This window comes from Cherax quadricarinatus, chromosome 9, assembly GCF_038502225.1.
Source record: "Cherax quadricarinatus isolate ZL_2023a chromosome 9, ASM3850222v1, whole genome shotgun sequence".
Taxonomy (NCBI): domain Eukaryota; kingdom Metazoa; phylum Arthropoda; class Malacostraca; order Decapoda; family Parastacidae; genus Cherax; species Cherax quadricarinatus.
In genome coordinates this window covers 10,962,781-10,984,887 of record NC_091300.1, presented here as the reverse complement: position 1 = coordinate 10,984,887, position 22,107 = coordinate 10,962,781, and the positions used below count along the sequence as shown (strand labels likewise).

At 38.0% G+C, this 22,107-nt stretch overlaps 1 protein-coding gene across 12 annotated transcripts in view; it reads right to left on the bottom strand.

Moving 5' to 3' along the window:
• LOC128686219 (protein DOP1A) overlaps positions 1–22,107 on the bottom strand; it is a 234,706-nt gene that overhangs the window by 195,408 nt on the left and 17,191 nt on the right. For 10 of the 12 annotated variants that reach the window (XM_070083219.1, XM_070083220.1, XM_070083218.1 and 7 more), the window contains 2 exons: positions 3,209–3,356; positions 996–1,182 (listed from right to left, as the gene is read on the bottom strand). In XM_070083219.1, coding sequence (XP_069939320.1) covers positions 996–1,182; positions 3,209–3,356 — 335 coding nt within the window. Of the gene's footprint in view, positions 1–995; positions 1,183–3,208; positions 3,357–6,429; positions 6,636–22,107 lie in introns of those variants that run through there. The other 2 variants (XM_053773053.2, XM_053773056.2) reach the window with 2 other exon arrangements.

Below are 22,107 nucleotides of genomic sequence, written 5' to 3'. Positions count from 1 at the left end.
CACATTAGTATTAAGACTAAATAAAACTGTAATAGAGTTAACCACTATTATCTTGTATAGTTTTAAGTAGTTACTATGTAGTAGGATTAGTCTGCCCGAAATGCCCCGGCATGAAAGTGGCTTTCTTAGTAATTAGTAAACCAAAATTGTAATTACACACTGTAACCTTTACAAAGAAATAAATCTTTATCTTTATCTATCTTTAGATGTTTTTCCAGTTGTCTTGTCAGAGTGTCAGAAAGAATAACATTTTCTCTAGTTCAATACCAAAGAAAATGCATACACAATAGTATTATTGGGGTAACTGTAGAAAATTACTTCTTTTGAATGCCTTCACTCAGAGCATCATTCCTTCTAAAAATGGTGTGTTACACGAGAATGGAGAGTGTTGTTCTTTATTTATTCTACTGTACCAACATGGAGACAACTTGTACACAATGTAGGGTATTTGTATTATGGTATAAGCTTCACAGACATAGAAATGAAAGTGTATGAATCATAGCCAGACGTGTTCGTCTGCTTGTTTACATACTCCACGTCTCTGTCCTCTCTCATTTACTCGTTCTCTCTCTGTCTCTCATTTATTCATTTTATCTTGTTTACTCATCTCTCACCCTACATTAAGAATACAGATATTTTAAAGTAAGTAATGAGTGTACCATATATGCATTCTATCGCTCTATGGCACTTTAAATGTATAATACGTACATGTGGGTGGGGTGGCCATACCCACCACATCTTGACTACCATACCTATCACACCTGACCTCTTACAATAAATACTACTCACCTCTCACCCTACATTAAGACTACAAATATTTAAAGGTAAGTAAGGAGTGCACTGTGTATTTTACTTTTTATTATGTAAACTTGTTATCTGGCATTTATACTAAGTGCAAGAAAATGGCGTTCTGCTTTCTGGCGGTAGCCTGGAACCTAACCTGCCATATAAGTGGGGCCCTACTGTACATGAAAAATAAAGACAAATCTACTAACCTGCACTGTATATAAACAGTTCTTGTGAGAGACGATTTGTACCCATACATTTGAAGATTATATCATAAGTTTCAAGGGCTTTCAAATGAACTCCTGATGGTAAAGCTGGATGCATGCACTGTGCTAATCGCTTGCTGATGGTTATCCTTCGTGGGACTACAGGATATTTCATGTGAGACAGTAATACCTGCCAAAATGGAAGATAAGATATAATCAGCCTCTAAAAATGTTCAGTGGTAGCTAGATCTCAAGTTATAGAAAGTGAAAAATCATTAGCTTTTGAAAGTATGCATTCAGCTTAAACAAATTTTGATGTACAACTAAAGGTGCAAAAAACTACTGACTCAGATAATAACAATACTATATCTAATGGATCTTAACAGGATATTAGGTTCATGGGCCTTAGAGAACCCATATATCCATGCTGGTTTTCCAGTGCACGTGCAAACAAATTGCTGATGCATGGTTTCCCACTTGCATTTAGGAAGAGCATAATACATGTATAGTATGTTGCTTTATGAATCCACCATCAACAACATAATTACCATAAGTGAGAGGATTAATGCTGACCAGCTATTCCACATGTTGAGACACAGTTTACCAGATATCATGAAGTCATAATGGAAATATTTTTCAAACTTGCCAGTTTTGGAGAATTTTTGGAAATCTGAATGCTGGATTGTAAATGTTTTACTGTACTGAATTTCTGGAATGACTCCAAGCATATACACATTGTACTCTTTAACTTGTTTCATAAAAAAGAAGTGTATTCTGAATAATAACCAAAATGTGCATTCTGAATACCATTCCCACCCAACTTCTCTACAGGAAAACATACTGAATATAATAAATTCTATGTTTTAACGATAAGAATCCAAATAAACATTCTTCTTCTTCTTTCAACAAACCGGCCGTACCCCACTGAAGCAGGGTGGACGAAAAAGAAAAACAAAAGTTTCTCTTTTTAACTTTAGTAATGTATACAGGAGAAGGGGTTACTAGCCCCCTTGCTCCTGGCATTTTAGTTGCCTCTTATGACAAGCATGGCTTACAGAGGAAGAATTCTGTTCCACTTCCCCATAGAGACCAAATAAACATTTTTTTTTTTTTCAACAAGTCAGCCGCCTCTCACCTAGGCAGGGTGAACCAAAAAGAAAATCCCCAAAATGAAAATCCTTTCATCATCATTCAACACTTTCACCTCACTCATACATAATCACTGTTTTAGCAGAGGTGCCCAGATATGTACAACAGTTTAGAAGCATATATAAAGATACATTACATATCCCTCCAAACTGCCAATATCCCAAACCCCTCCTTTAAAGTGCAGGCATTGTACTTCCCATTTCCAGTACTCAAGTCCAGATACATAAAAATAACCGGTTTCCCTGAATCCCTTCACTAAATATTACCCTGCTCACACTCCAACAGCTCATCAGGTCCCAAAAACCATTCATCTCCATTCACTCCTATCTAACATGCTCATGCACGTTGCTGGAAGTCCAAGCCCCTCACCCACAAAACCTCCTTTATGCCCTTCTTCCAACCTTTTTTGAGGATGACCCCTACCCCGCCTTCCTTCCCCTACAGATTTATATGTTCTCCATGTCATTCTACTTTGATCCATTCTCTCTAAATGACCAAACCACCTCAACAACCCCTCTTCAGCCCTCTGACTAATACTTTTATTAACTCCACACCTTCTCCTAATTTCCACACTTCTAATTCTCTGCATAATATTTACATCACACATTGCCCTTAGACAGGACATCTCCACTGCCTCCAACAAACCCTCGCTGCAGCATTTACAACCCAGGCTTCACACGTATATAAGAGTGTTGGTACCACTATACTTTCATACATCCCCTTCTTTGCCTCCACTGATAACGTTTTTTGTCTCCACATATACCTCAATGCGCCACTCACCTTTTTTCCCTCGTCAATTCTATGGTTAACCTCATCCTTCATAAACCCATCCACTGACACATCAACTCCCACATATCTCAAAACATTCATTTCTTCCATACTCCTCTCCAATGTGATATACAATTTTTCTTTATCTAAATCATTTGATACCCTCATCACCTTACTCTTATCTATGTTCATTTTCAACTTTCTACCTTTGCACACCCTCCACCCTTTACACATTCATCCACTAAAGTCTGCAACTTTCCAAATAAACATATCTGTTTAATTATCAATTGTAACATTACCTTATTAAGTTTTCCAAGTGTAGATATAAGGTCTGCCCATTCACTAGTATTTTCAAAGTTCCGTAATGTCTTGTCAACTGCTGCCACATAAGCACGATACTTGGAATCACCAAGTAAGTCATATTCTTCAAGGCTTAATCCACTCATCCTGTGAACAATTTGTATGAGGCATTTTTTCATTATTATCTTTCTCAAGAACATTAAAAGAACCTGTACTATAAATGCTGTTTACCTATTACACATTTTATGTACACATAAGAATACAGGAACAAAGGCCTACTAGCTTATTCTATTCAAGTCCTACTCATACCCTTATCATTTCCACTCATGTACTTCTCTCGGCTATTTTTCAGGACAACCAAAATATTCTATTTAATGTCATTACTTGACAGTTTGCTTCTTTCATTCACAGCTTTATCATCAAATCTGCTTTCCTAAATTCTCTAGAAATCTGAATATACTTATTTCACTTCAATCTACTGCTACAAATTCTACCTTCCTTAAATAATGTCAGCACTTTACTGATATAATTTCTGCCCACTTTTCCAACACTTTTCTGTAGAGTGCAAATTCAATCCATTTAACCAACCTTTATAAGAAAGATTTCTGATGCAGGGGAATAAATTCATTATTTGGCATCCTTTTCTTGATGTTTTCCTTTACAGTTGCAGTATTTCCATTCAGTACACATACTTCTGACGATTATAATTTTTGAAATGAAACCAAGAGGTCTATTAGCTTTCTTTAAATGCTTGTGAACTATTTCCTTGGACATACATTCCTGCTAACCAGGACTCCTAAGACTTTTTTTCATGTTCTGTTTGATTACAAGCTATATGATTTAGTTTATAAGTCCAAGATCAATTCTTTTGCATTTGTCCATACTGAATTGCATCTGCCACTTTTCTGACCACAACAACAGTCTTAAACTCCATGGTTTCCTCTAAAATTGTCAGCCCATTTTTGAGTCATCAGCAAACTTGCTTACATCACTACAGTATTTATTCCCTAATTTATGTCATTTACAGTATGTAGATTGTGAACATGGGCCCCAAGACCAACTCAGAGAAATGTGATCTTTTTCCAAAACTTTATTCAGTATACAATATTCCAATGCACAAGACCCATTGCCAATATTTTAAACATTAGCAAGTCATTCAAATAAAATGTCCCTCAAAAAACAGCTAAAAATCAATTGTTAATATTGTGAACATGTAAATATATAAAGCCATACTCTTGATGTAAGAACTTCAGTTATGAACAAGATCTCTTAAAAATATTAAAAAATTATTGTACAGCATTATGAATATTGATTGAATTCTGAGCATAAGAACATCTGAACAAAATGCATGAACTAATTATGACAGAAAAGCAGAACAAAGCATGTGACAGTGCAAAGCAGAGTATCTTCCCAGCTGAACTTTTTTTTTTTTTTTTTAACAAGTCGGCCGTCTCCCACCGAGGCAGGGTGACCCAAAAAGAAAATCCCCAAAAAGAAAATACTTTCATCATCATTCAACACTTTCACCTCACTCACACATAATCACTGTTTTTGCAGAGGTGTTCAGAACACAACAGTTTAGAAGCATATACGTATAAAGATACACAATATATCCCTCAAAACTGCTAATATCCCGAATCCCTCCTTTAGAGTGCAGGCATTGTACTTCCCATTTCCAGGACTCAAGTCCGGCTATATAAAAAAAAACGGTTTCCCTGAATCCCTTCACTAAATATTACCTTGTTCACACTCCAACAGATCGTCAGTTCCCAAATACCATTCGTCTCCATTCACTCCCATCGAACACACTCACGCACGCCTGATGGAAGTCCAAGCCCCTCGCCCACAAAACCTCCCTTACCCCTTCTCTCCAACCTTTTTGAGGATGACCCCTACCCCACCTTCCTTCCCCTACAGATTTAAACACTCTCCATGTCATTCTACTTTGATCCATTCTCTCTAAATGAACAAACCACCTCAACAACCCCTCTTCAGCCCTCTGACTAATACTTTTATTAACTCCACACCTTCTCCTAATTTCCACACTCCGAATTTTCTGCATAATATTTACACCACACATTGTCCTTAGACAGGACATCTCCACTGCCTCCAACCGCCTCCTCACTGCTGCATTCGCAACCCAAGCTTCACACCCATATAAGTGTTGGTACTACTATACTTTCATACATTCCCTTCTTTGCCTCCATAGATAACGTTTTTTGTCTCCACATATACCTCAATGCACCACTCACCTTTTTTCCCTCATCAATTCTATGATTAACCTCATCCTTCATAAATCCATCTGCCAACATGTCAACTGCCAAGTATCTGAAAACATTCACTTCTTCCATACTCCTCCTCCTCAATTTGATATCCAATTTTTCTTATCTAAATCATTTGATACCCTCATCACCTTACTCTTTTCTATGTTCACTTTCAACTTTCTACCTTTACACACACTCCCAAACTCACCCACTAACCTTTGCAATTTTTCTTTAGAATCTCCTATAAGCACAGTATCATCAGCAAAAAGCAACTGTGTCAATTCCCATTCTGTATTTGATTCCCCATAATTTAATCCCACTCCTCTCCTGAACACTCTAGCATTTACTTCTTTTACAACCCCATCTATAAACTAATGACATCATTAAAGGACCAAAGATACAGAATAATTTGCCAAACACACTGAAAAATTGCAACACTCTTACTCAATTCAAAACTAAGCTAAAGCAGACACAGTACTTGTTTTAGCCAAATCAAAATCTTATGAACATTATATGTAATTCCATTAGAGTTATTTATACGTACTGTAAATCTACTTTATTTACATTAAATTTAAATTAAATATAAAAAATTTCCCACTCCAATTGAAGAGATGATATGGTATGCAAACAATATACAGAGGACAATCATAATTCGCACAGGCTATGTTGCTGAAAACTGTGCTACCTGGACCTGGAAAGGGTTCGAAGGGTCAACGCCCCTGTGGCCCAGTCTGTGACTAGGCCTATCAATGATTTGTGACTTATGGGGTGGAAAACATAAGGAAAAAATTGCGGTTGCATTCCTGACCTCCAAGTGAGCCATAACCAACTTTCTGAATGTCATAATGTTTCAAAAACAATAATTTCGAACTCTAGTGAGGTTCAAACTGTATTAGGGAAGATTATGTTTAACTAAAAAGTGGTTACACTAATACTGTAGAGTAGTTGTCACTTACCTTCAAGTTGGGTTGTTGATGCTTAACATCCTAAAGTGAGTGGAGAGGGTGGCTGTGGCCCTACTGGGATGAGGTTGATGGATGAGGTCAATGATGTGAAGGTTGGGGATCAAGGGATGTTGATGCAACTTCACTAGCTGATTGTTGAAGTGGAAGGCTCATGTATTCTGTCTATTCTGGCTTATTTTACCCTGCAGTTCCGTATACAGTCCACTGAACATTCTAAACTGGTTAAACTTTCCAAAACTAAACTTGCACTTGTACAAGAATGGTATACAGTATCAACAAGACGAAAACTGAGACACATGTGCAATATCTGGGTATCTTTATTGTAGATGTTTCACCATCCAGTGGCTTTATCAATGCAAATTCTAGGACATAATTTGAATACAGTAGAACTATATACAAAAGATGAGGTAATCAGTCCCTCAGCCTTGGAGTTGGTGTGAAGAGCACCATAGTTAAGTAAAAGGACACAAGTGCAACTAATGTGACATTTATTGTGGCAACGTTTCGCTCTCCAGGAGCTTTATCAAGCCATAAGCTCCTGGAGAGCGAAACGTTGCCACAATAAATGTCACATTAGTTGCACTTGTGTCCTTTTACTTTACATATTGTCGGCAATTCTACCAACTTTATTACAGCACCATAGTTGTCAAGAATCTTCATGACTACGGTGCTCTTCACACAAACTCCAAGGCTGAGGGACTTTTTACCTCATCTTCTGTATATAGCTCTACAGTCTTCAGATTATGTCCTAGAATTTGTACTAATAAAGCCACTGGATGACAAAACATCAATAATAAAGATACCCAGATGTTGCACATGTGTCTCAGTTTTAAACTTGCACTTGTTTTTAAACTGTCCTTCCTCCTCACACACTGTATTATAGTATGGTAAGTTATTAAATGCTGTAAAGAGTTTTTATGAGGATAGTGAGGCTCAGGTTAGGGTGTGTAGAAGAGAGGGAGACTACTTCCCAGTAAAAGTAGGTCTTAGACAGGGATATGTAATGTCACCATGGTTGTTTAATATATTTATAGATGGGGTTGTAAAGGAAGTAAATGCTAGGGTGTTTGCGAGAGGGGTGGGATTAAATTTTGTGTAATCAAATTCAAAATGGGAATTGACACAATTACTTTTTGCTGATGATACTGTGCTTATGGGAGATTCTAAAGAAAAATTGCAAAGGTTAGTGGATGAGTTTGGGAATGTGTGTAAAGGTAGAAAGTTGAAAGTGAACATAGAAAAGAGTAAGGTGATGAGGGTGTCAAATGATTTAGATAAAGAAAAATTGGATATCAAATTGGGGAGGAGGAGTATGGAAGAAGTGAATGTTTTCAGATACTTGGGAGTTGACGTGTCGGCGGATGGATTTATGAAGGATGAGGTTAATCATAGAATTGATGAGGGAAAAAAGGTGAGTGGTGCATTGAGGTATATGTGGAGTCAAAAAACGTTATCTATGGAGGCAAAGAAGGGAATGTATGAAAGTATAGTAGTACCAACACTCTTATATGGGTGTGAAGCTTGGGTGGTAAATGCAGCAGTGAGGAGGCGGTGGAGATGTCCTGTTTAAGGGCAATGTGTGGTGTAAATATTATGCAGAAAATTCGGAGTGTGGAAATTAGGAAAAGGTGTGAAGTTAATAAAAGTATTAGTCAGAGGGCAGAAGAGGGGTTGTTGAGGTGGTTTGGTCATTTAGAGAGAATGGATCAAAGTAGAATGACATGGAAAGCATATAAATCTATAGGGGAAGGAAGGCGGGGTAGGGGTCGTCCTTGAAAGGGTTGGAGAGAGGGGGTAAAGGAGGTTTTGTGGGCAAGGGGCTTGGACTTCCAGCAAGCGTGCGTGAGCGTGTTAGATAGGAGTGAATGGAGACGAATGGTACTTGGGACCTGACGATCTGTTGGAGTGTGAGCAGGGTAATATTTAGTGAAGGGATTCAGGGAAACCGGTTATTTTCATATAGTCGGACTTGAGTCCTGGAAATGGGAAGTACAATGCCTGCACTTTAACCCTTTGAGGGTCGACAGGCCCTCTCCGAAACTCGTTCTCAGGGTCGGCCAAATTTCAAAAAAAAAAAATTATTTTTTCTTATGAAAAAATAGTTTTTTTTTCTAAACATTATAGGATAAACAAAAAAAATTTACCATCAATACTTACGGAGATATGGATGCATGAAGTTTGCAGAAAATGAGCCGCGTATGGCAACAGCGGTGACTGCCGCTCACCCGGTAAACTTTAGTTTACTTGTATTTGAAGGTTTGTTGTTTTTTTCACTATTTTATTTTTTCACATAACTTACGTGGCCTGTGAGACCAAAGTAAGGTGCAATGTACATATATACACTCGTTGTATACAACACAATAAGCACACAAACATAATTATCAATATATTGTTTACAAAACTTGTTTACAAAAACAAACAATACAAAACATTGTTTATTATTATTGTTCTATAATATATATACCAATATACAGTCACTGAACATATTCCTATTAGTTATGCAGCTTGTGGAACTCTGAAACATGGTGTCATACACAATGGTGTTTTATCTTTCTCCCTCATTCTATCTCTTTCAATCTGTCTCTCTCTTTCTATCTGTCTGTCTATCTCTGTCTCACAGGTACACATAAATACAAGTATACATAGTATAAATTACCTAGGATAACCCAAGAAATCCAGACAAAGTGCTATACTCTGCTTGAAGATGTGAGTAAAAGTGATGACACAGTCTTGTGGCTCTCTGAGACAGAGAGCTAGACGGATAGACAGATAGACAGGGAGCTTGACAGACATACAAATAGACAGACAGAAATGTTAGTGTACCAGTACCAGTGTACTAGTGTTCCACCCTCCTCCTCCTCTTCTTCCTCTTCCTCCTCTTCCCCCTACTCTTCCTCCTCTTCCCCCTACTCTTCCTCTTCCTCCTCTTCCTCTTCCTCCTACTCTTCCTCTTCCTCCTCCTCCTCTTCCTCCTCCTCTTCTTCCTCTTCCTCCTACTCTTCCTCCTCCTCCTCTTCTTCCTCTTCCCCCTAATCTTCCTCCTACTATTCCTCTTCCTCCTCCTCTTCCTCTTATTCCTCTTCCTCCTACTCTTCCTCTTCCTTCTCCTCCTCTTCCTCCTCCTCCTCTTCTTCCTCTTCCCCCTACTCCTTCTCCTCCTCGTCCATAGTGTAAATTACAAGGAGTCAGCAGCTGTCAAAGTGACATATTGGCTCATTACTCTTTCCCCCTCCGGCCTGTCAAAACAATGGGGTCGGATGCTGCTTCCCCTCCTCCATTCTATCTAATTATCTTTCTCCCTCATTCTATCTGTCTGTCTATCTCTGTCTCACAGGTACACATAAATACAAGTATACATAGTATAAATTACCTAGGATAACCCAAGAAACCCAGACAAAGTGCTATACTCTGCTTGAAGATGTGAGTAAAAGTGATGACGCAGTCTTGTGGCTCTCTGAGACAGAGAGCTAGATGGATAGACAGGGAGCTTGACAGACAGGCAAATAGACAGACAGAAATGTTAGTATACCAGCAAAAACAAAGGGAGGGCGATGTTCATCTTATCTTTTGGCATCAGCTCTACCCTCATTTACCCTCATCAAACGTCAGCACTTATCAGATGTTATCTCCCCTTATCTTGTTACTGTCATGGGTGAACATTTATTATTACATATTATTATTATTACCTATTATTATTATTATGTATTATTATTATTATGTATTATTATTATTATGTATTATTATTATTATGTATTATTTATGTTATGTATTAGGAGAGAGAGAGATTTTGGGAGATGTTAAGTGAATGTATAGGAGCCTTTGAACCAAGTGAGAGAGTAATTGTGGTAGGGGACTTGAATGCTAAAGTAGGAGAAACTTTTAGAGAGGGTGTGGTAGGTAAGTTTGGGGTGCCAGGTGTAAATGATAATGGGAGCCCTTTGATTGAACTTTGTATAGAAAGGGGTTTAGTTATAGGTAATACATATTTTAAGAAAAAGAGGATAAATAAGTATACACGATATGATGTAGGGCGAAATGACAGTAGTTTGTTGGATTATGTATTGGTAGATAAAAGACTGTTGAGTAGACTTCAGGATGTACATGTTTATAGAGGGGCCACAGATATATCAGATCACTTTCTAGTTGTAGCTACACTGAGAGTAAAAGGTAGATGGGATACAAGGAGAATAGAAGCATCAGGGAAGAGAGAGGTAAAGGTTTATAAACTAAAAGAGGAGGCAGTTAGGGTAAGATATAAACAGCTATTGGAGGATAGATGGGCTAATGAGAGCATAGGCAATGGGGTCGAAGAGGTATGGGGTAGGTTTAAAAATGTAGTGTTAGAGTGTTCAGCAGAAGTTTGTGGTTACAGGAAAGTGGGTGCAGGAGGGAAGAGGAGCGATTGGTGGAATGATGATGTAGAGAGAGTAGTAAGGGAGAAAAAGTTAGCATATGAGAAGTTTTTACAAAGTAGAAGTGATGCAAGGAGGGAAGAGTATATGGAGAAAAAGAGAGAAGTTAAGAGAGTTGTGAAGCAATGTAAAAAGAGAGCAAATGAGAGAGTGGGTGAGATGTTATCAACAAATTTTGTTGAAAATAAGAAAAAGTTTTGGAGTGAGATTAACAAGTTAAGAAAGCCTAGAGAACAAATGGATTTGTCAGTTAAAAATAGGAGAGGAGAGTTATTAAATGGAGAGTTAGAGGTATTGGGAAGATGGAAGGAATATTTTGAGGAATTGTTAAATGTTGATGAAGATAGGGAAGCTGTGATTTCGTGTATAGGGCAAGGAGGAATAACATCTTGTAGGAGTGAGGAAGAGCCAGTTGTGAGTGTGGGGGAAGTTCGTGAGGCAGTAGGTAAAATGAAAGGGAGTAAGGCAGCCGGGATTGATGGGATAAAGATAGAAATGTTAAAAGCAGGTGGGGATATAGTTTTGGAGTGGTTGGTGCAATTATTTAATAAATGTATGGAAGAGGGTAAGGTACCTAGGGATTGGCAGAGAGCATGCATAGTTCCTTTGTATAAAGGCAAAGGGGATAAAAGAGAGTGCAAAAATTATAGGGGGATAAGTCTGTTGAGTGTACCTGGTAAAGTGTATGGTAGAGTTATAATTGAAAGAATTAAGAGTAAGACGGAGAATAGGATAGCAGATGAACAAGGAGGCTTTAGGAAAGGTAGGGGGTGTGTGGACCAGGTGTTTACAGTGAAACATATAAGTGAACAGTATTTAGATAAGGCTAAAGAGGTCTTTGTGGCATTTATGGATTTGGAAAAGGCGTATGACAGGGTGGATAGGGGGGCAATGTGGCAGATGTTGCAAGTGTATGGTGTAGGAGGTAGGTTACTGAAAGCAGTGAAGAGTTTTTACGAGGATAGTGAGGCTCAAGTTAGAGTATGTAGGAAAGAGGGAAATTTTTTCCCAGTAAAAGTAGGCCTTAGACAAGGATGTGTGATGTCACCGTGGTTGTTTAATATATTTATAGATGGGGTTGTAAGAGAAGTAAATGCGAGGGTCTTGGCAAGAGGCGTGGAGTTAAAAGATAAAGAATCACACACAAAGTGGGAGTTGTCACAGCTGCTCTTTGCTGATGACACTGTGCTCTTGGGAGATTCTGAAGAGAAGTTGCAGAGATTGGTGGATGAATTTGGTAGGGTGTGCAAAAGAAGAAAATTAAAGGTGAATACAGGAAAGAGTAAGGTTATGAGGATAACAAAAAGATTAGGTGATGAAAGATTGAATATCAGATTGGAGGGAGAGAGTATGGAGGAGGTGAACGTATTCAGATATTTGGGAGTGGACGTGTCAGCGGATGGGTCTATGAAAGATGAGGTGAATCATAGAATTGATGAGGGAAAAAGAGTGAGTGGTGCACTTAGGAGTCTGTGGAGACAAAGAACTTTGTCCTTGGAGGCAAAGAGGGGAATGTATGAGAGTATAGTTTTACCAACGCTCTTATATGGGTGTGAAGCGTGGGTGATGAATGTTGCAGCGAGGAGAAGGCTGGAGGCAGTGGAGATGTCATGTCTGAGGGCAATGTGTGGTGTGAATATAATGCAGAGAATTCGTAGTTTGGAAGTTAGGAGGAGGTGCGGGATTACCAAAACTGTTGTCCAGAGGGCTGAGGAAGGGTTGTTGAGGTGGTTCGGACATGTAGAGAGAATGGAGCGAAACAGAATGACTTCAAGAGTGTATCAGTCTGTAGTGGAAGGAAGGCGGGGTAGGGGTCGGCCTAGGAAGGGTTGGAGGGAGGGGGTAAAGGAGGTTTTGTGTGCGAGGGGCTTGGACTTCCAGCAGGCATGCGTGAGCGTGTTTGATAGGAGTGAATGGAGACAAATGGTTTTTAATACTTGACGTGCTGTTGGAGTGTGAGCAAAGTAACATTTATGAAGGGATTCAGGGAAACCGGCAGGCCGGACTTGAGTCCTGGAGATGGGAAGTACAGTGCCTGCACTCTGAAGGAGGGGTGTTAATGTTGCAGTTTAAAAACTGTAGTGTAAAGCACCCTTCTGGCAAGACAGTGATGGAGTGAATGATGGTGAAAGTTTTTCTTTTTCGGGCCACCCTGCCTTGGTGGGAATCGGCCGGTGTGATAATAAAAAAAAAAAAATGTATTATTATTATGTATTATTGTTATCATTACGTATTCTTCTTCTTCTTCCTCCTCCTCCTCCTCCTCTTCCTCCTCCTCCTCCTCCTCTTCTTCCTCCTCCTCCTCCTCTTCGTCTTCCTCCTCCTCCTCTTCTTCTTCCTCCTCCTCCTCCTCCTCCTCTGCCTCCTCCTCCTCTTGCCTCCTCCTCCTCTTGCCTCCTCCTCCTCTTGCCTCCTCCTCCTCTGCCTCCTCCTCCTCTGCCTCCTCCTCCTCCTCCATTCTTGGAACAAGTTTGAAGAGCTTGTAGTTCATAATCACTATCATTATCATCACCAATGCTCACATCTGAGTCTGGGATTTTGGAAAATAGGAGTTTCCTCTTTGATTCTGGTACAACTGAACGTGAACAAGATGGCCCTGCACCAGAGGTGGAAGGCTGTGGGTTGTCTGGGTTTTCCTCACTATTACCCATATTATGGTCATTAGTTTCGGTCAAAACCTCACCAGAACCTTGAAACTCATCTTCACTGTCACTTCCATCTGTATTAGAACTGTCACTGGGGAACAAAAGTGTCCCAATTCGCCGAGGAGTGAGGAACTTCTTACCGCAGGGCACGGTGGAAATTGAGTACTATGATGGCATTCCCACAATGCACCACTGGGTCCCAGATTTTTTTCCTACTGCGCACACCCACCACACAGACCCATTCTCTCACATCTAGGCTTATCAGCCTTTTCATGCGAGATTTGAGGCCGCTAGAATTTATGCGTACTAGTACGTCAAAAACCCCTACGCGTAAGACGTACTAGTACGACCAAAACCCTCAAAGGGTTAAAGGAGGGGTTTGGGATATTAGCAGTTTGGAGGGATATGTTGTGTATCTTTATATGTGTATGCTTCTAAACTGTTGTATTCTGAGCACCTCTGCAAAAATAGTGATAATGTGCGAGTGTGGTGAAAGTGTTGAATGATGATGAAAGTATTTTCTTTTTGGGGATTTTCTTTCTTTTTTGGGTCACCCTGCCTCGGTGGGAGATGGCCGACTTGTTGAGAAAAAAAAAAAATCCCTAATAATAAGGGCATCACGTGAACTCACACACTGAGGTCTGGAGATTGATTCCCCGATACGGTTGAAAAACATTAGGACATGTGGAAGATGGCTAATGTGGTACCTATTTTTAAAGCAGGGGACAAGTCATTACCTTCAAATTACCGCCCAATAAGCCTGACCTCAATTGTAGGCAAATTACTAGAGTCAATTATAGCTGAGATTATAAGAAGCCATCTGGATAAGCATAATCTGATTAATGATACTTGGCATGGATTCATGAGAGGCCGTTCTTGTCTAACTAATTGTTGTTTATAATATATATCAATGATATTGATGAGGGAATTACTAGTGAAGTGAGCAAATTCGCCGACGACACAAAGTTAGGTAGGATAACTGATTCAAATGTAGATATCAGGGAACTTCGGGAGGATTCAGACAAACTCAATACTTTATCAGAAATGTGGCAGATGCAGTTCAATGTAGATAAATGCAAGGTTCTGAAGCTCGAGTGTGTCCATAACCCTAGCACTTACAAGTTAAATAATGTAGAACTTAACCATACAGAATGCGAAAAGGACTTGGGGGTTATGGTAAGCAGTAACCTTAAACCAAGACAGCAATGCCTAAGCGTACGTAATAAGGCAAACAGATTACTGGGATTCATATAAAGAAATGTAAGCAACAGAAGTTCAGCAGTTATATTACAGCTTTATACATCATTAGTAAGGCCTCACCAAGATTATGCAGCTCAGTTCTGGTCTCCATATTACAGAATGGACATAAATTCATTAGAAAACATTCAGCATAGAATGACTAAATTAATACATAGCATTAGAAATCTTCCGTATGAATATTTGCCCAACTCAATTTTCAATCCTACCTGTGGAAAATATTTAATTTTCCAAAGTTATAGTGCCTATTAGGTGTTTAATGTGTTGATGTTGGTCAAAAAATGTATTTTAAAATGGAAGAGAACCAACAGGGAACCTCTGCGCCTGCACCGACGGGCAGAGTGGAGGCCGAGGCAGGCATCGGGAGTCTCATTGGGGGTATAGGCCTGGGACAGTGTGCTAGGGGATCATGGAGGTTTTACGGAGTCACAGCTCCTAAACCAGAACAAACCAACAGATACCTCATCCTGCTGGAATAAGAACCACATCAGTGTAGCAGGACATCAAAATAAGATGGTGGATAGAGGAAATAAGGAGCATCAACCACCCACAGTTAAGTAACCTTTCTAGTTATAGCAAAATGATACTGGCCAGTTAGATATGTTACAATATGATAAGTTGTGGGTGATCCAGCTACATCAAGTGATCACCAGAGAAAATCTGGTAAGTGGTGGTCTCGTTATGTTCACGTGTAACCCCTTCCCCCCTTTTTTAATCGGTCCAATTTATACATACAGTCCACAATTTATTTGTAGCGCCATGCCTATTGGTGTTACCCAACCTTAATCTATGGTACTGGTCTTGGATAGATGTGGATAAGATTTGTGAGGTCGAAGGAGCCACCTGCAGTGACCAGGGGTGGCTTAAGTTTTCTCACACGTCTACACAGGGTAACTACTGTAAACAATATATGGTTGTCACCTCCCATGAGATTACTTATATGAATGTAATGTTGAGGTACATGCAAGTGATTTAATTTCCACACTACCCAAGCAATAAGCATTGATAATTCTATTTACTCATGTGCAAGTCCCACTCACATCCAACCCCTCTTACTCATGTATTTATCCAATACCAATTTGAAACTACCCAAGGTTTTAGCCTCAATAACCATACTGGGTAGACTGTTCCACTCATCAACATAAGAACATAAGAAAGGAGGAACACTGCAGGAGGCCTATTGGCCCACACTTGGCAGGTCCTTCACAAATCCAACCCACTAACAGAATAAACGCTACCCAAGCAATAAGCTTTAATAATTCTATTTACTCACGTGCTAGTCACAATAAGATAAGATTTTGTTCGGATTTTTAACCTTGGAGGGTTAGCCACCCAGGATAACTCAATAAAGTCAGTGAGTCATTGAGGACTGTCTGTCTTATTTCCATTGGAGTCCTCAATCTTTTCCCCCAGGATGCAACCCACACCCATCAACTAACACCCAGGTACCTATTTGCTGCTAGGTGAACAGGATAACAGGTGTAAGGAATAGCATCGAAATGTTTCCACCCCACCAGGTATTGAACCCGGGTCCTCCGCGTGTGAAGTGAGACCTTTGCCAGCCAGGCCACGGGGCCACCCACTCAAATCCAACCCCTCTCACTTGTGTATTTATCCAACCTAAATATGAAACTAACCAAGGTTTCAGCTTTGATAGGACCTTGGGTAGCTTTAAAATGAGATTGGACAAATATATGAGTGGGAGGGGCTGGGTATGACTGGAGTTGTGGGTACATAATAACATAAGAAAGGAGGAACACTGCAGTAGGCCTGTTGGCCCATACTAGGCAGGTCCTTCACAAATCCAGCCCACTAACAGAATAAATGTACCCAAGCAATAAGTACTGACAGTTCTATTTACTCATCTTGACTGTGTGCTAATGGAGTTACAGGAAGCTGACATTGAAGAAATGTTGAACATTGACAATGATGCACCTGTTGTGCATTCCTTGAGTGATGGTGAAATTAGATGAATTGTGATAGATAAATAAGCCATAGAGTTCATATTAGTGTCTCACTGAAGTATTTTGTCATGCCTCCTGAGAGCAGGAATTCCGCCGGAATGGATTAATGCCATTTCAGTTAATTTAAATGAGGAAAATTGACAAAGCATACGAACAAATCGGGATACAAACAAAGTCATGGAATGAATTAACCCTTTGACTGTTTTGGTCGTATATATACGTCTTACAAGGTACCGTGTTTGACGTATATATACTCATAAATTCTAGCGGCTTCAAATCAAGCAGGAGAAAGCTGGTAGGCCCACATGTGAGAGAATAGGTCTGTGTGGTCAGTGTGCACCATATAAAAAAAAAATCCTGGAGCACGCAGTGCATAATGATAAAAAAAACTCAGACCGTTTTTTTTTAATTAAAATGCCGACTTTGTGGTCTATTTTCGTATAGTATTTATAGTTGTTTTCTTGTTTTCATGATCTCGTTTGATACAATGGAAAACATATTATAGAAATACAGGTGATTTTGATTGGTTTTACTATAAAAAGAACCTGGAAATGGAGCTCAAAGTAGGGGAAATGTTAGATTTTTGCCGATGTTCAAAAGTAAACAAATGATGTCATTGTCCAATAAATGTCCAACTAGCCATTCTAATACGCAGTCATGAATGGGTTGACATTATTTGTACAATTATTACAGTATTGCAGTAGTCTGCATAACAGTAAATTTTCTATTTTTTATTTGAATTAAAATTCATAATAGAGAGCAAGAGTAATATCAGAGGGGCCTGGAGACGTAACTGATGAACAAAGAAAATTTTATTATAGAGCCAGGAATGTCTTCATTGTTCATTCTGGACCTTATTTTGAAATTGTCATATTTTTTTAATTTTCGTGAAATTGGCCAAATTGCAAATTTCTGACCATGTTATTGGGTAGTTGAAATCAGTAAATGGGCAGTTTCTTGTACTCAATCGATAGAAAAAATGGAGCTCTAAAGAAATAGCTATGAGTTTGGTCAATTGAACAATGGAATTAGCTGAAAATAGGGCTCAAAGTGGGTGAAATTGCCGATTTGTAAATATCGCTGAGGTCGCTAACTTCGCGAGAGCATAATTCCGTCAGTTTTCCATCAAATTTCGTTTTTTTTGTGTCATTACAATCGGGAAAAGATTCTCTATCATTTCATAAGAATTTTTTTTTTTTTTTTTTTTTAAATTTTGCAACACCAGGAGACACCTCAGGATTGGGGGTTGCAACAGTCAAGGGGTTAAATTTGTAAGTCGAGGTTCCACTGTATAGCACTGTGTCTGAATTTTTGGGGTTATCCTAGGTAATTTACACTATGTATAACTTTATTTTTGTGTAACAGTGAGATAGAGATAGACAGACAGACAGAAACAGAGACAGACAGACACACAGATAGACACAGACAGAAGGAAAGACAGCCAAAGCAAATCAGCCAGCCAGCCAGTCAGCCAACTGGCTACCCAACCAACCGGCCTGCCGAACATGTATTACACATTCCAGAATTGCTTCTCTTTACTTAGGGCATACATTATAGATCATTGCTTAGTTAATCTTAAGTTAATTTTAAGCCAGCCTGTAATGCTATGCATATAAGTGGCTTTGGCATGCTGCTCTTACCTGTATTTTTTGTACCTCTGTATGTATGCTTAAATTACTAAATACATAAATAAATAAATTGTGGCAGGATGACACTACCAGTGGTATTAAAATTGAAAGGATGTTACACAGTGGTTATTATTGAGGTTTTTGATATTTCCTCGGTATCTCCTGCAAGTGGCTGCATTTCTGAAGCTCGCTTATAACTCAGATTTTGGCTTGCAACTCAAAGCAAAAAATTGACCAAGCGACAGCTCATAACTCGGAAAACTCGTAAGTTGGGGCACTTGTAAGTCACGGTACCACTGAAGTAGTAAGTCATTAATATCAGCTAGGCCTGTATACCTTGTACATGTACTTGTAGAAATTATTACATCTATTAAAGTAAAGAAAGAGGTATACATAAACGAGTGTCTTACCAAAAAACGTCAGAACCTCCTTTATACGTAGAGTCAGAAAACTTAAGCGGGAGAATAATGACACAATACACCAATGCTTCACACGAGATGGGAAAATTCTTGTTAGGAAAACAAATGTAGGTCAACTGTACACAATAACGAACGAGAATGATCTATCACGATTTCTCAGGGATACTAATCTTACAGAGAATAACTAAATAATGTCCAACCTAAAAGCCTACGTAGTGTAGTGAATGTTTTGCTCCATTATTGTTCAAATTTCATTGTACAATCTCTTAGTAATTAAATAATCAACTACCTCATTTTGTGATTTTACTAGTAAGCATAAGTCACCTTATGTAATTCTCTTATTTACTACTGTTTGCTTAAACATTAGTTGAATTGATACTTTCTCTGTCCATATTATTACCTCATATTTTTTAAATACTATCAATTGATATTACTTACTAAAATTAATAATTATCATTTTTACTATAATTTCAATTTACTCTTAACATTTTTGACATTTAATAACCATTACTTGTCTAATTACCTTTACCTGTTTTAATACCACATTTACTATCTTAGAGTACTCTTAATTACCTTGTGCTGCCATATAACCTCTAGTATAACTACCAGTGCAATATTGAATGAAATAAACATTACTTTTTCACTTTTTTGTAATCATTATTACTTACTAAAATTTTATTAAACACCATATTTACTACCAGTCAATTTTACTTTTGTACATTAAACATTATTTTATACTTCCCATAACATTTTGTTGCCAAATTTTCAAGTTTGTATATTCAACTCCAACCTTTATATTATCCTTTGTACCTGTGTACCTGTCTACCATCTTACAATCATATTATAACCAAGACATTACCCTTGTTATTTTTTTTTACTATTATTCTTTTGGTACTTTAATTGTGAATTATATTTTGTCAATTTAAATCTAGTTATACTCCTGATCTTGTCAACAACCTATACCAGACTCTAGTGCAATTGTAAGTACCATTTCAATTTGTATTTTTATATTATAAGTTTGTATTATAATTCCTACTCTAAGATTGTTTTCATATCTTAGTGACTCTATTTTGTGTGCAATTAGTGTATTTTTCAATTATATTATTGTTCAAGGCCCTTAACTATCTTTTGCTAACTAGTACCAACTACCTCATATATATTTTTTTTTCTACTTTTTTTATTCTTTTGCTACCTTAACTTGCACATTTTATATTGCCAATTTAAATCTAGTTATACTCTAATTCTTGTAAACAACTTATATAACACCTTAGTGCAATTACAATTGAGAGTCTTGTGCCTTTTTTATATTATTAGATTAAACTCAGTTGTACTATAGTCAATACCAAATTCATTATATTAGACCATATTGCAATTACTAGTGAGAGATTGGTGCTATTTTTAATTTGTATTGTTATATTATTAGATTAAATCTAGTTGTACTATAGCTCATTCTAGCTCAAAACATAGACTCCACAAAAGTCATTATATTAGACCTTAGTGCAATTATTTGATTACCACTTTATTGTTCACCACAACTTATATTAGTCCCTTTTATATTATAATTTTATATTATAATTCTAACTTTAAAGAATTACCTTTAAAGTACTACCTACTATCATATTCCCAAGCTCCATTATTTGATCATCACTTTATTTGTTCACCACAAATTATTTTAGTCCCTTTTATATTGTCTCCTTTATTTTAGCTTTAAAAAACTACCTTAGCTCATTATTTTTACATTTGTTAAATAATTCAGGTGCTATTTTTTTTAGCTTTAGAATATTTACTTTATTTTTTACTTAATTCTAACTATAGATTCACTACAAATCTTATGATTACAAGCATTGATCCTGATACCAACCTCTTATTTAATGACTTAAATGATTCAAACAGTTAATGTAATTACTACACAGCAGAACAATCAAAGGCACTTCTCAGAGCTAACAACAACATAACTATCTTTAACTACAATATCAGATCTTTAAGCAAGCATTATGATGACCTCCTAGCATTACTAAATTCCTTGCATGCCAATATGTCCATCATTACACTAACTGAAACCTGGCTAAAGCCTGATACTACAGATGTCTATGCCATTCCTGGTTACACAGCCATACACAACTGTAGGCCAGACCAACAAGGGGGTGGCACTGCTATATACTACTCAGACCAACTAGAATGTATCACTAATACTTGCACAAGGGATGAACATGGGGAATATATAACAGCTAAATTCAAATCCAAATACCTACATAAACCTCTCACAGTGATAAACATCTACAGAGTTCCACAATCAAACATTAGCCAATTTAGTCAAAACCTAGGAAGTATGATAACTGATGCACGCATGAACAAAGATCACTTACTACTCTCAGGTGACTTCAATATAAATCTCCTGCAAGACCAGGACCCACACGTTACTGAATTCACAAACACAATGAGTAACTGCATGTTGCTACCAACAGTAACAAAACCTACAAGAGTTACAGAGACTAGTGTTTCCCTACTTGACCACATCTGGACCAACACCATATCCCCTTTAAAATCAGGCATAATTACAGATAATACCACAGACCACTACCCTACTTTCCTCATAACAACTCTTGCTAAAATACCCCAAGACACTACTAAAGTCACCTTCAGACTTCACAATGAGGCAGCCATTAATAACTTCACAACAGCAGTAACAAACATTGACTGGCACACTGAGCTAGAAATCTATACAGATATTGACGAATGTTTTAATAATTTTCTAAAAAAGACCCAATACCTTTATAACAAGCACTGCCCTAAAAAAAACTAAACAGATGACAGCTAAGAGACTGAACAGTCCCTGGCTAACACCCAGCATTCTCAAATCCATAAATACAAAACACCGATATGAAAAACAGTACAGAATGGGTCACATAACCAGAGACCAAACAAAACGTTACTCGTCAATCCTAACCAGCCTGATAAGAAGGGCAAAAAAATTGTATTATGAGAACAGATTATCCAACTTACGAGGTGATATAAAAAAGACCTGGAAGACCCTATCAGAAATTCTGGGAACAAAAAAGATATCACGACATAGCGAAATAAAATTAGCAAAATCAGATGAACCCCAACTCCCACCAACAGAAACAGCAAACAGACTCAATGATTTCTTCTCCACTATAGGTCAAAACCTTGCCAATAAAATCCCAAGCTCAGATACCCCACCAAATGACTACCTCACTGGCAACTACCCGAACACACTGTTCCTAGCTCTGACTAACCCATACGAAGACTCCCTTATTATCAATGCACTGAAAAACAAGGCAGGAGATTTAAATACCTTACCACCCTTTATATACAAAAAAGCG